Raw genomic sequence first — 12,370 nt, 5'->3', positions numbered from 1 at the left:
ACTTACACACACACACACACACACGCATATATGGCCAATCAAGCTGTATATGTCCTCACAAATATAGATCATTTTCAATAAATAAACTATTTACAATGTTCTATATACTTATGTGATCTGTATGGTGTATATATTTATATATGGGCTGAAACAAAAATAATTGTAATCTAAAACGCGTCTTTGATCAGACGAAACCCTTTGGTTACAAAGTTGCGGTGAAAAAATAACAATAATTTGGACCGTATTGCTTTCTTGATTTGATCAGACAAATAATAAATAATACATTAGCAACAACTGAATAATAATAATATAAAATAAAAAATATTTCCGAAATTGAAAAAAAAAAACAAATATTCACATTAAAAAAACATTTACAACCCAAGAAAACTCAGTCAGTACCGTTCACCACCAACCTCACTACGAATCGGCGAACTCAACCCGTTCCTCAAATTTCTCCGGTGATTTCCTCCGCCGTCGCTCACCTGAGACTTATCCGCCGGAGACCGGGGGTTCTTCCTCTTGTGATTACCACCACCTTCCTCCTCCTCCTTCACGTCTCTTCCGGCGACGATCTCCGGCGAGGAAGACACGGTGTAGACAAAGGGTCCCATGGGGATATCTTTGTAATCCTTTACGTCGTCGAGAACTGCAACGACGGAACTCATCGTGGGTCGGTTCTTCGGTCGGTGGCTGAGACAGTTGTAAGCCAAAGCCGCGGCCTTTCGAGCACCGGCCACCGAGAACTGGCCCTCGAGCCTAGGGTCCGTGATCCTCGAAAGCTTTCGCGGGTCGTTTAGCATTGGGCGAGCCCAGTCGACTAAGTTCTGTTCCCGTTGAGACCGTTTCTTGTCCACCGATCTACGACCCGTCAAGAGTTCGAGAAGCACGACGCCGAAGCTGTAGACGTCGCTCCTCGCGGTCAAGTGACCGGTCATGATGTATTCTGGAGCCGCATAGCCTTGAGTGCCCATGACTCGGGTCGATACGTGCGTGTCGTCTCCTTCCGGCCCGTCCTTGGCTAGCCCAAAGTCCGAGAGTTTTGCCGTGTAGTCCTGTAGAGTTTTGAATAAGTTTACTGTAAGAACTGGCTATAAAAATGGATTAATTAGCGTCATCGAGAGTGATTAAGTGCTTAATTACCGAATCTAACAGGATGTTCGAGGCTTTGAAATCGCGATAGATAATGGGTTTCTCAGCTTCGTGAAGAAACTGAAGACCCTTTGCAGCTCCATGCGCGATCTTCATCCTCGTCGTCCATGGCAGCGAAACTGAGTATCCTGAAGAATCATGCCACGATTCGGATCAAGCCCTTTTAGTTCTTGGATCTAAATCCATAAAATGTAGAGGAAGAGAGAAAAGATCGATCACTCACGCCTGAAGAGCTGATTCTCTAAACTTCCACGAGGCATGAACTCGTAGACGAGGAGCCTGTGTTCTTCCTCGCAGCAGTAACCGATCAACTTCACCAGATTCGGGTGCTTCAATTGTCCGAGACATATCACCTCTGTCTGAAAAAAAAAACCCACCAACAAATCAATGATCGAACTCGAGTTCACGACAACGAAATCCACCATGAAAACACGAAATCGAAGAATCTACGAACCAGCCATTCTCTGTGACCCTGAAGACCGTCCGGGTCGAGGTTCTTCACAGCGACAGGCTGAGCCTTGAGACCAGGTCTGAGTTTATCGTCGATGAAGCCCTTGTGGACCTGTCCGAACCCTCCTTCGCCGAGGAAATTGCTCGACGAGAAGCTCTGAGTGATGATTTTGAGCTCCGAGAGGGTGAAAATATGGAGATCTGAACCGGCGAGAGAGATGGATAGATCTTCAGACAAGGTCGTCGAACTCGGGTTGCTTATGTCCAGAATCGACAACCTCTGAAACGATCTCTGTTTCTTCACCTCGTTTCTGGGTTTCTTGAAAGATTTTCTTTCAAAGCTTGGATCTTGGAAACACCCAGCCACGAATGATCTCCAAGATATTTTCTTTACCGCCATTGATGTTTGCTTTCCGCTCCCTTTATTTTTTTTTTGGAGCTTCTGAGAGAGAATCTCTGAGTCTTCTTCTTCCCCTTTTGTTGGCTCTCGTTTGGCTTTGTGTTCCAATGAGATATGCTTCGTTTTAAAGAACGCCGAAGATGGGTGAGACCAAAAATTAAAACTTTATATTATAATATACAAATTCAAATCCACCAAACTACTCTATTTTGCACAATTTTTATAATTTATTTATTTATTCCTACTAAAAAATAATAATAATTCAACATAAAGAGGGCTGCAACTTGGGAATTACTGATTACATCTATTTCTTCTAGCCGTGTTATGGTGTGTTCGCACGTGTGTGTGTATATATATATATACGCGCATGTATGTTTTCACTATGTAATTAATGCGGTAATAGAGTTGTTATTTTAATTTAATATTTTATAAATTTGCTGGTCAGTCCATGAGTCTGCAGTAGTGGGTGGTTCAAATGAAGGCAAATCACGCATTATTTTCTTCCTAATTGTACAAATATTTGGATGAGAAAAAAATCAATTTTCTGTATTCATGATTATTCGTATAATAATGACGTTGAAATAGAGTTTTTTGAGACGAAATATTCATCATAACGGATTAAAATTCGGATTTAGTCTTCTGTGGTTTTGAAAATAGCATATACATATATATATTTATATATATAATCAAGAAATTTAATTATTATGGAATATTCTAATTTCACTAGGTTTGTGTATGAAATCGAATTCCAATACCAAAGACTTTTTCTTTTTTTTTTAAAAAAAAATATTGATGCTCATCAGAGCAGCTGCAAGCTGGAAAAGTTTTTTCACGGGTCAAGAAAATTGGCAACTTGATGTTTTTTTTTATAAAAAATTTATCATGCTAAAAATTGCGATATTATTTTGATAAACTACGATGGATACCATAAACAATCTATTTTTTCGATTAAATTGATATTTTTATCGAATAGTTATATTTTAATCTATAAACTATAAATTAATATTTGGATATCCTTTATCTTAATTTAATAATCAAACACGTTAGAGAAAAATATTAGTTTACAGAATTCCCAAATTTTATAACTATATTTTTAAAAAGATTTTATTAAATTTCGACCTCATCTGGTACAAGTGTAATAGAACAAACTGGCTAAATACTCGTAGGAATATATATATAATTCATGAAAAAGGCATTTAATTATCTTGAAATTCACTGTCATCTTGTCTTTTGATTTTGTTAATCTCTTAATTAAGTTGCAATAATTTGTATTTACATTACGTAAAACGTCACACTTTTTTATGACTACTGTGCAATTAGAGACAACTGGTGTTATATAATGATGGTATTGATTACCATAGCAGTGAAAAAAAAATTTGAAAAAAATGTTCAAATCAGACATGATAATAAGTCACTAATAGTAACAATAATAATAATGAAAATATTGGAATTTATTATGACGCTTATAAAGCCATTTGGAACACTTCTTCATTAATATATTAGACATTATAATTGGTTAAGAATATTTAAACCTTGTTACTGATTATAGCAGTCACACGCAAATATTTGAAAAAAAAACATGCAATCAAATCGGTCATTTGTTTAACTCTATTAAATTACAATATAATTTAGTTTAATTTACGTAAATATCCCCCTTAATTGTCTTTAGAGATTGTTGCTATATGGGAATTATCTTTTGCATAATTTATATATATGTATATAAAAATTCAAAAATGTGATTAATATAACTAACATTTTATATAAAAAAATAATTTGAAAAAAAATAATTCAATTGAAAACTTTTCATAAGAAGGGGCACTCACTGCCCCTTCACCAAGAAAATCAGTCAATATATGGTTCAGTCAAATAAGGAAATAAACGAGATGGAATTTCACACAAAAAAAAAAATGAATTGAAAAACGGATTTAGGATAAGGGCCCGACTGGTTATACCGCAGCGGTTGCGGTTGCGGGTGATAGCGTTTTCAGAGTGTTTGCTAGCGATTGTAGGCGATTGGTACTGACTGGTTTGTAAATGACTGTTGGTGGCGATTGCGGTTGGTTGCGAGTAGAAGTGAATGGTTGTACACAGTTGCGGTTGCGTTTTGATATAAATTACCAAAAAGTACATGATTTTAAGATAATTTTTTAAATCAATTACAGTTAATTTTATATTATCATTTGATAAAAAATATTTTATATAATTTATAAATAATTATATAAAATATTTTAAAATATAAATTCCATCAATTTAATTTATATTAAATTAAAAAATAATTTTTGATAAAAATATAAAAAATAATTATTGATAAATTTAAAAAATTTATAATCATGTGATAATGAAATTTAGTAAAATATAATATCAAAAAATAAATTCAAATCATAATACTAAACAAGTCGTCTATAATATATATATATATATATATATAAAATATTTTGTATAAAACGTAATGTATTAGACAATTGAAATGAAAAAAAGAACATAATAAAAATATTAATTCGTCGCATCCCATATTTCTTTAGCAATCCCCTCTCTAACATTTGCCATATAGTCATCCGCTGTCGCATCATAGAATCGGTCATCATCCATATCATAACGTGATGGAGATGTGTTTCCAGTGGGTTCGGGAATATAATCTTCAGTAGTTTCGGCAACATTGAAATCTATATCTTCTTCACGACAATCTCGAATGAAATTATGCAGTGCCATGGTAGCTGCAACAATCTTTTCTTGTACGTTTATACTATACCGAGGGGGACCCTTCAAGATTGTCCATTTGCCTTTCCAAACTCCAAATGTTCTCTCTATTACCGAACGCAATGAAGAATGTCTCTTGTTAAACAACTCACGCATAGTTCTTGGTCGACGTCCAGAAAAGTGATTAGGATGATACGGTTCACCTTGATAAGGAGCAAGAAAACCCTTCCGATTAGGATAACCAGAATCCACGAGAAAATATTGTCCTGAGTCCGGAAATGGAAAAAATTCATCGTGTCTTGCACACTCTGTTAATACCTTTGTATCGTGTGCACGACCCGGAACTCCAATACGTGTGTATATAAATCTCATTTTAAAGTCACCCCGCATTATCTCATTTGTCGCTATTAAATTAAGAGAAGCCCAATAGAGAGGACTCATGGGAACCAAATCAGGTACAGCCATAATCGCATTCACAACATTGGCCATGCGTTCTTCAATTGAAGGCCCTTGTTGCACTTGCACTTCATGCCTCGATGTCAATCGCTCCAAGTACACATTGCGCTCTTCCATGGTTCTAGCAATGCGTTCGATTGGGGTCTCCATTGGTGTACGCTTGCGCTTTTTCTTTTGACCCATATTCAGATTTGCTCCACTAGATGGTCGGATAGGTGCCTCAGCATCAGACCTGTTTGAAGAATTTGGCATCTCCGACATTGATTGTGCCTCATGTATATCTGCAAGACCATGTGTAGAATCTTGCATTGCTGGGATCTCATTCTCTTCGCTACCTTCTTCATTCTCCATGGGAATAGGTGGAGCGTGATAGTCCAAACCACGTCGTGGTTGCCATGATTTCTCAACTACTATAGTTACATCCCCACAAACCACATCCAAAAGTGGTATAAACTTCAAAGGATTTGTTCGGATTTTTTCAGCCTCGGGATAAACCTTGAAAAAGAAAAAAGAACAAAAATTTGTGAATAACTCGATAACAATGATATTTGATAGAAAAACATTGTTTTATAAATCCACCTGAATTTTGCTTTTCCACCAATGATCGGGGGCTTGAAGAGTTCCATTCACCGGATCGAATCCAAGACCAGTCGCCCCATGAGTGATCTTACTATAGATGTAATAGTCTTTTTTCAAAGTATCGATCCTATTCTTAATTTTTCCATAAGTCAAATTCATTCCAAGTATTTTATTAAACTCTCTAGTCATGTTCGCCTTTCCAACCTCACTTAGATTTCCCCCTTTTGTATGTCCAGCCTCTTTCTCTAGTATATAGAGGTCTAGCATAACACGTGTCATCCGATCCGACCAAAGAATTTTCTAAAAAAATATAAACATCACAAAAAGTTGAAACTTAGAAAATAAAATCAATGAATATGTACAAAATTCTGGTTTTAAATTGTATTTACCTTCTTATGAGATTCACTTCCCGATGCCATATTTGTCGATTGATCGTTAGATTTCTCAAATCTGAAACATAATACAAAAAAAAAATCATCAATGTCTTGAGTACAAATATAAAACACGCTTCAATGTCAAAACTCAAATCCCAAGCTGATATTTAGTTGTAAACTTTCATTCTCATGAAGGCCCATGAACATAATAAAAGTTTATAATGTGAGAGAAAAATTACATTTCACAAAACAACATTAATCATTAGAAATACACAATTTTGTACAGATTTCTCAAGCATCAACAAAAAATGCACAAAGAAACGGTGATAGAAACACTTGCATTTGACATCACACAGTTCTACAACCATAGTGTCCTTCAAAACTCAAAAGTCAAAACAAAACCCACAAACATAAATCACACTTCTTGGCTACGTGCATTCAGGTACAGGAGAAACAAGGAATCAAATCCATAGGTAAGAAAAAAATAGATCCATATTTTCAACTACGTAATACACACTTCATGGCCAAAGTAGAATCTAAAACCCATTTCATACCAAAACAGAATCTAAAATCCATTACGTACGAAATGCTACATCCAGGAAAGAATCCAAAACCCACAAAACCCATTTTGTGTAAAAGTATATTATGTGAACTCGACTGGGATTTTCAAATGAAATGATAAATCCAAGTATTCAAACGAAATCTGGAAAAAAAAAACAGAGGAGAAAAGGGGATAAACATAAAATAGAGACATAGACATACCAAGAGACGACGAAGATGACGAAGTCCGGAAAACTCCGGCGAGCTCCGGTAAGTTCCGACGATCTAGAGGCTTGGTCGACGGCTCGATGCGAACACAGGTTTTCTACGGACAGACATGCGAGAAGAATAGGAGAAGAATAGAAGAAAAAGAGAGTTAGGGTTTTATTATTTTCAAGGGTATTTTGGTCTTTTTCTATAAACGCTATGAAACGCTGCTAAAACGCAGGTGAGAATCAGCGTTTTGATTTTTGAAGTTTTATTGCGGTTACGTTTCGCTACGGTTGGACCAGTCAGTTTTACAACCGCCACCAACCGCCAGAAACCGCAACTGCTCCGTTTGCGGTTGGGAGCGGTATAACCAGTCACCCCCTAAAAGTTTGGTAGAACTGCAACAAGCAAGAGTTTTAAGCTTCTAGAAATTACATCAAATATAAAATAAAAATTATCTTTTATATATATATATATATATATATATATATATGTGTGTGTGTGTGTGTGTGTGTACAAAAAAAAAAAGAAGAAGAACGAGGTGAGGAACACAACCGCGTTGTCCGAAGAGACGACTTGTTCGTGTTCGAATTACTTTTTAATATTTGGGAGATTCTCTTATGGAGTTGACATCTCCTTATGTGGGTCCCCCACTTCATTTATTTTGCCTTGAGACTAATGGTATATCTTACCGTAATTGAATCATAAAACTTTCAAATTTCTAAATTGATCATAAAACTGTTTAAATGTTGAAGTGATGCTAAATCTTGAACCATTCAATATGAATTCTAACATTTAGAATTTATAGTGGTAGTTTTTAGTATTTATTTAAACATATAATATAAATTTTAGAGTTTATAAAATCGATTTAGATTTTAAATTTTAAAATTAGGAGTTAGTTAGAGTGGGTAAAATGAAAAATATTTAAAAACTTAAAAATCGGTAAAAAAAAATGGTGCAAAAAATGCTTGGAAGATTTTTTTTTATTCTCGACAATAACATGTAAAATATCCATATCCACATATATGTATGTATGTATGAATGTATAAAGACACGACAGATAAATTGAATGTTGCGTTGTTTAAGATTGTGTTGTTTAATTATGTTAGATTTGTCGGAAACGTGTATACTTGTACGTTTTCAAAAAATTAACAACGATTTTATGAATATTTTTAAATAGTTTCCTAACATAATCCAGTTCAATAATTATGTGTTACATACTTTCTATTTTTAATTCTTAATTCAAAATGGTTTACGATAAAAATATATTCTTTTGAAATTATTCACAAATGAGCTAAGGCCTGAAATGGTAATAGTTTTTATTTTGGTTTTTTGGTTTTAATTTTTGATTTTTGGTTTTTAGTTTTTGGTTTTTGATTTTTGTAATTTTTACAGTTTTTAGAAATTTTGATTGGTAAAAATAATATTTTACTTTTTGGTTTTAGATTTTATATTTAAAAATTACCAAAAAGGGTTTTTAGTATTAAAACAAAAATCATATTTATTAATACTGGTAATAACAAATAAGAAGATTACAATATATATTTTTAATAATAAAATTTGAATTATATATCTTAAATTATAAACTTTTTTTTCAAAAAAAGATATGAATTATAGTAAAAATGATAAAAAAAAATATTGTCTTTATATAGAAATAGGTATAATGTAAAATTATTTTTAAAACAATAAGTATTTTTGTCTTTAAAATTATAATAATTTTTTTAATAAAAAATCTAATAACAAATCCCTAAAATCTACATAGTTTTTGGATTTTACATTATTTTTTCAAAAAATTGATTTTTCAGATTTTTAGAAAAAACGAAATAAAAAAATCATAATTGGAGATTTTTTTAGGGTTTTAACTCCTAAAAATTGGGAAAAACACTTTTAATCTCGCACAATTTGCCATGTTAGAGTTGTTTTTCGGTAATTGTGAGAATCGGACATTGACATAATTAAATAATATTGTTTCAACAAAATGTAATTAAAAAGTTTAAAATATAAAAAAAATGTGTTAACAATAAAATTTCTACGATAACTCAAAACTTTAATTTGTAATAAATAGTAAGTATTTTTTTCAATATATAAACCTCTTGCCTCGACATTGAACACACAAAAAAACAAATAAAAAAAGTAAGGTGATTAAAAAAATAAGAAAATAAATTTGTTCAAATTATTTGATATATTAGAGTAAAACCATGGTCCAAAACCGCGGTTATATCGACCAAGTTATATAATGACATTTTAGACTAATCTTCCACAAACTTTCACCTTCTATAATTTTTTATAATGTATAATACATGTTCCATGAATGGCCGTCTAAATACATATGGATTATATGTCATTATATATATACACACGTATATAGATCGAAAAAAATATAAATCTTTATTTTTCTGTTATAGTTATAAAAATATAATTAAAAATATCAGTTTTTATTAAAATTAATTATGTAAAACAATAACAGAAATACTTTCTATTATAGTCAATGGAATATATTGGTTTATAATTATAAATCATAGCAAAAACACTAAAAATTTAATCTTCTTTGGAAGAAATATAAATAAAATAAATATTCCAACATTTTATTAGTTTCTAGATGTCAAAGAAAAAGGCTTTGAACAAATCCAACAAAACTACAACTACTGCTGCCCTAATTTCTTCTCTGGATTTTCACCAAACATTTTGAATATACAATTACATACGTACGTATATGCGTATATATCATATTAATTTTATTTATTTATTTATTTGGATGGATGCGAATTGCAAATTATATATTTTTTTTTACCATATTGAAACTTATAGGTGGGAAATGACGATGAGACCGGGATGATTTTACATTAAACCAAAGAATGCAGTTTAAATATTTGGGTTCTTAAGGTAACAAAATATATAAATTATTATTTTTCATAGAATTATCAAACTCGAATATATATATAACGTACTGGATAAAACAATTGTAAGTCATGTGGTAGGCCTCAGAGTAAAACAAACATGTTTTATACGTGTGGAAGTAGAAGGCAACGGCTTGAAAAGCTTGTAATCAAGGGGTTTCATCTTTATTTTCTTTATTTTTCGTTTTTGATTATTTTTAGTTTATATTATTAAATTTTATCAAAAAATAACATTTGATTTTCATATTAGTTTTGTACGATATTTTCTCTCTAAAATATAAGTTAATTTAGTTTTTGAAAAATATATTCATTCAACTTATTTCTAGATCCTGATGATTTGATTAGATATTATACAGATACCCATTTCTTCTTCTAATATCTTATCACATCCCATAATAAAAAAAAAAAAAAGAAGAAGACAATTTTAGCAACTTTTGGTTAATAAGTTTAATAATCTAGTAGTTAAATAGATATTCTTATTTTTGTTATAAAATTAATAATAAGTTTTTACATTAGAGTTAGAAAAATATTTTAGGGTGGATTACAATAGTAAAAAAGTTCTAACTTTAATTGGTGGGGTCATTTAGGTATAAAAATATGCAAATTTTTATATATATTTATTAGTAAAATGAAAGTGCAAGAGGATGAACAACCAAAGACAACTTTAATGCAATGATGATATTCTTCATATCATGAACCTGACATTCCAAGCCATTATAAAAACGTGCAAAATAAAAAGAACTCCAAATTTTTTTAATTAAATGTAAATTTTTTTTATCATTTCAAAATCCTCTTTTCGAAGGCTTAAATGCTTATTTCACGTTCGGTTTTCTACGGAGAAATTACAAGAAATTTACATTTTTACTGTATATTTTTAGGTTTACACAAACTTTAAATATCTTCCAAAAAAATGATATACTCCTCACCATACTGTGATATTTCAAATAATATGGCGGTATTTCTCTTGTTAATATTTTTATGTATTATAGATATGGTGGAGGAGTTATATATTCGTAAATGATATAGTATGATTTGGTAAAGCATATACATATGTTTGGTGAAGTATAAACTTGTATTTAATAGTGAAATTTAAGTACATCAATTCAACACGAGTCATAACACGGGCGTGTTAATTTCAACATGGCCAGTGTTAGATTCAGCACGGGTTATGTCAAAGGTAACACGAGCAGTGTTAATTGCAACACGGCCGTGTTAGATTAAACATGGGCTGTAATACCCCATAAAATTTTCATTCCTACATCGAGACTTAGGAAATCTCATATGAGCCAAAAAACGACTCTAGAATATTGAAACGAACCTAATCCGAGCCAATTCAAAGGTTTGAACCGAACCGAGCGAAGTAGAGAGACGAAAACTGGCCAAACCGATCGGTCTACGCGAAGACTGACCGGTCAGCGCACCCAGACCGTTCGGTCCGACGAGACGAGACCAGATTCACGTGCCGCCTTTTTTCCTGCTGAGTCACGACCGCGAATCCGACGTTTCTCCGGCGTGTGACATCTCCTGCTTGGCCGGACGCAACTCACATGCCCTTGCTCGAACTTTCCCCTTCACTCTTGTCTCCTACACTCACATTTTCGCTCTCACACTCTCTCAAAGTTTTCCCTCGAGTTCGAAAATTCAAGCTTCGATTGGAGCTTCGAATTTAGTCGAAATCAATCAAACAATACAGAAATCAACTCTGGGAACCCTCCCCAACAAAGCCCACAACTCAAAATCAACTTAGGTGAGTGTTTCGGATTAAGTTCAAAAATGATAATCAAATTGAAAATTGAGATTTGTATGTTTTGAGTGCGCTTTGTATGAAATTGACCTTAGATTTGAGTTCATAATGTTTCAAGGATCATTTTGAGCTATAATTTGATGAATTTGGTGAGAAAATTCGAAGTCCGAAATCCCTGGTTCGCCTAGACCGATCGGTCCAGGCATGATCCGTCCAGTCTAGGGTTGCAGGCATCGTGAGGAAGAAGATGACCTGAGTCCGGTCTGGATATCTGGACCGTCCAGTGTAGATACCTCAGCCCGAACGAACTGAAGTCTTGGTTCGAACGGACCAGGTTTCGATCAACGGTCAACGAACCCCTCCAGACCGACCGGTCCAGCCTCCAGACCGATCGGTCCAGACCCTTTTTCACCCGTTTCCATCTGTAGTGCCGGATTAGGTGAGATCCGACGCAAGTGACCCGGTTCAGACCCCCGTTTGATCAATCTAATCCTGTTTCCTACCCAAACCTCATGAAACCATAACAGAAGCATTTCACGATAAGGAAACCCTCGAAATGAGCTAGATTAGTAATCCGGGATGGGCGGAACCCGATCTGTTTGGGTCGAGGGATAAAATCGTAAAATGAATTGGAATAAGAATGATTACCAGAATATGAAGCAAGATCGTGTGTATGTGTGATTAACATGAGACTCTTGCATGGATGCTTATGATTGGGGACCCGGGTAGCTGGCATGGCGTGAGACATTACTTCGGAGGGCCAAAGTAAGGTCGAACGTGTGTTTGTATGTAGTCAGGGATTGAGGTGATATCCTGATGATTGCTCTATGTGAGATCTCCTCTTTATGATCCTTGATCCGGGTCGAGTTTCATA

At 33.6% G+C, this 12,370-nt stretch overlaps 1 protein-coding gene across 1 annotated transcript; it reads right to left on the bottom strand.

The window, feature by feature from the left end:
- Positions 1-310: 310 nt before the first annotated feature.
- LOC104815337 (serine/threonine-protein kinase At5g01020) lies at positions 311-2,118 on the bottom strand. The gene is made up of 4 exons (XM_010543690.2): positions 1,604-2,118; positions 1,373-1,508; positions 1,141-1,277; positions 311-1,052 (listed from the first exon to the last, which is right to left on the bottom strand). The coding sequence occupies exons 1-4, from the start codon at positions 1,997-1,999 to the stop codon at positions 393-395; spliced, it is 1,329 nt and encodes a 442-aa protein (XP_010541992.1). The 5' UTR covers positions 2,000-2,118; the 3' UTR covers positions 311-392.
- Between the last annotated feature and the right edge of the window lie 10,252 nt (positions 2,119-12,370).

The sequence above is a fragment of the Tarenaya hassleriana genome, unplaced genomic scaffold, assembly GCF_000463585.1.
Source record: "Tarenaya hassleriana unplaced genomic scaffold, ASM46358v1 Cleome23, whole genome shotgun sequence".
Classification (NCBI taxonomy): domain Eukaryota; kingdom Viridiplantae; phylum Streptophyta; class Magnoliopsida; order Brassicales; family Cleomaceae; genus Tarenaya; species Tarenaya hassleriana.
This window is presented reverse-complemented; position numbering and strand designations above follow the sequence as displayed.

What these genes read in the sequence shown, in the direction of transcription:
- LOC104815337 (XM_010543690.2), bottom strand. Translation starts at nt 1,999, where the DNA reads ATGGCGGTAAAGAAAATATCTTGGAGATCATTCGTGGCTGGGTGTTTC. An exon ending in AGGGTCACAGAGAATGGCTG is followed by an intron (nt 1,509 to 1,603) that starts GTTCGTAGATTC and finishes TTTTTTTTTCAG; the next exon opens with ACAGAGGTGATATGTCTCGG. An exon ending in AGAGAATCAGCTCTTCAGGC is followed by an intron (nt 1,278 to 1,372) that starts GTGAGTGATCGA and finishes ATGATTCTTCAG; the next exon opens with GATACTCAGTTTCGCTGCCA.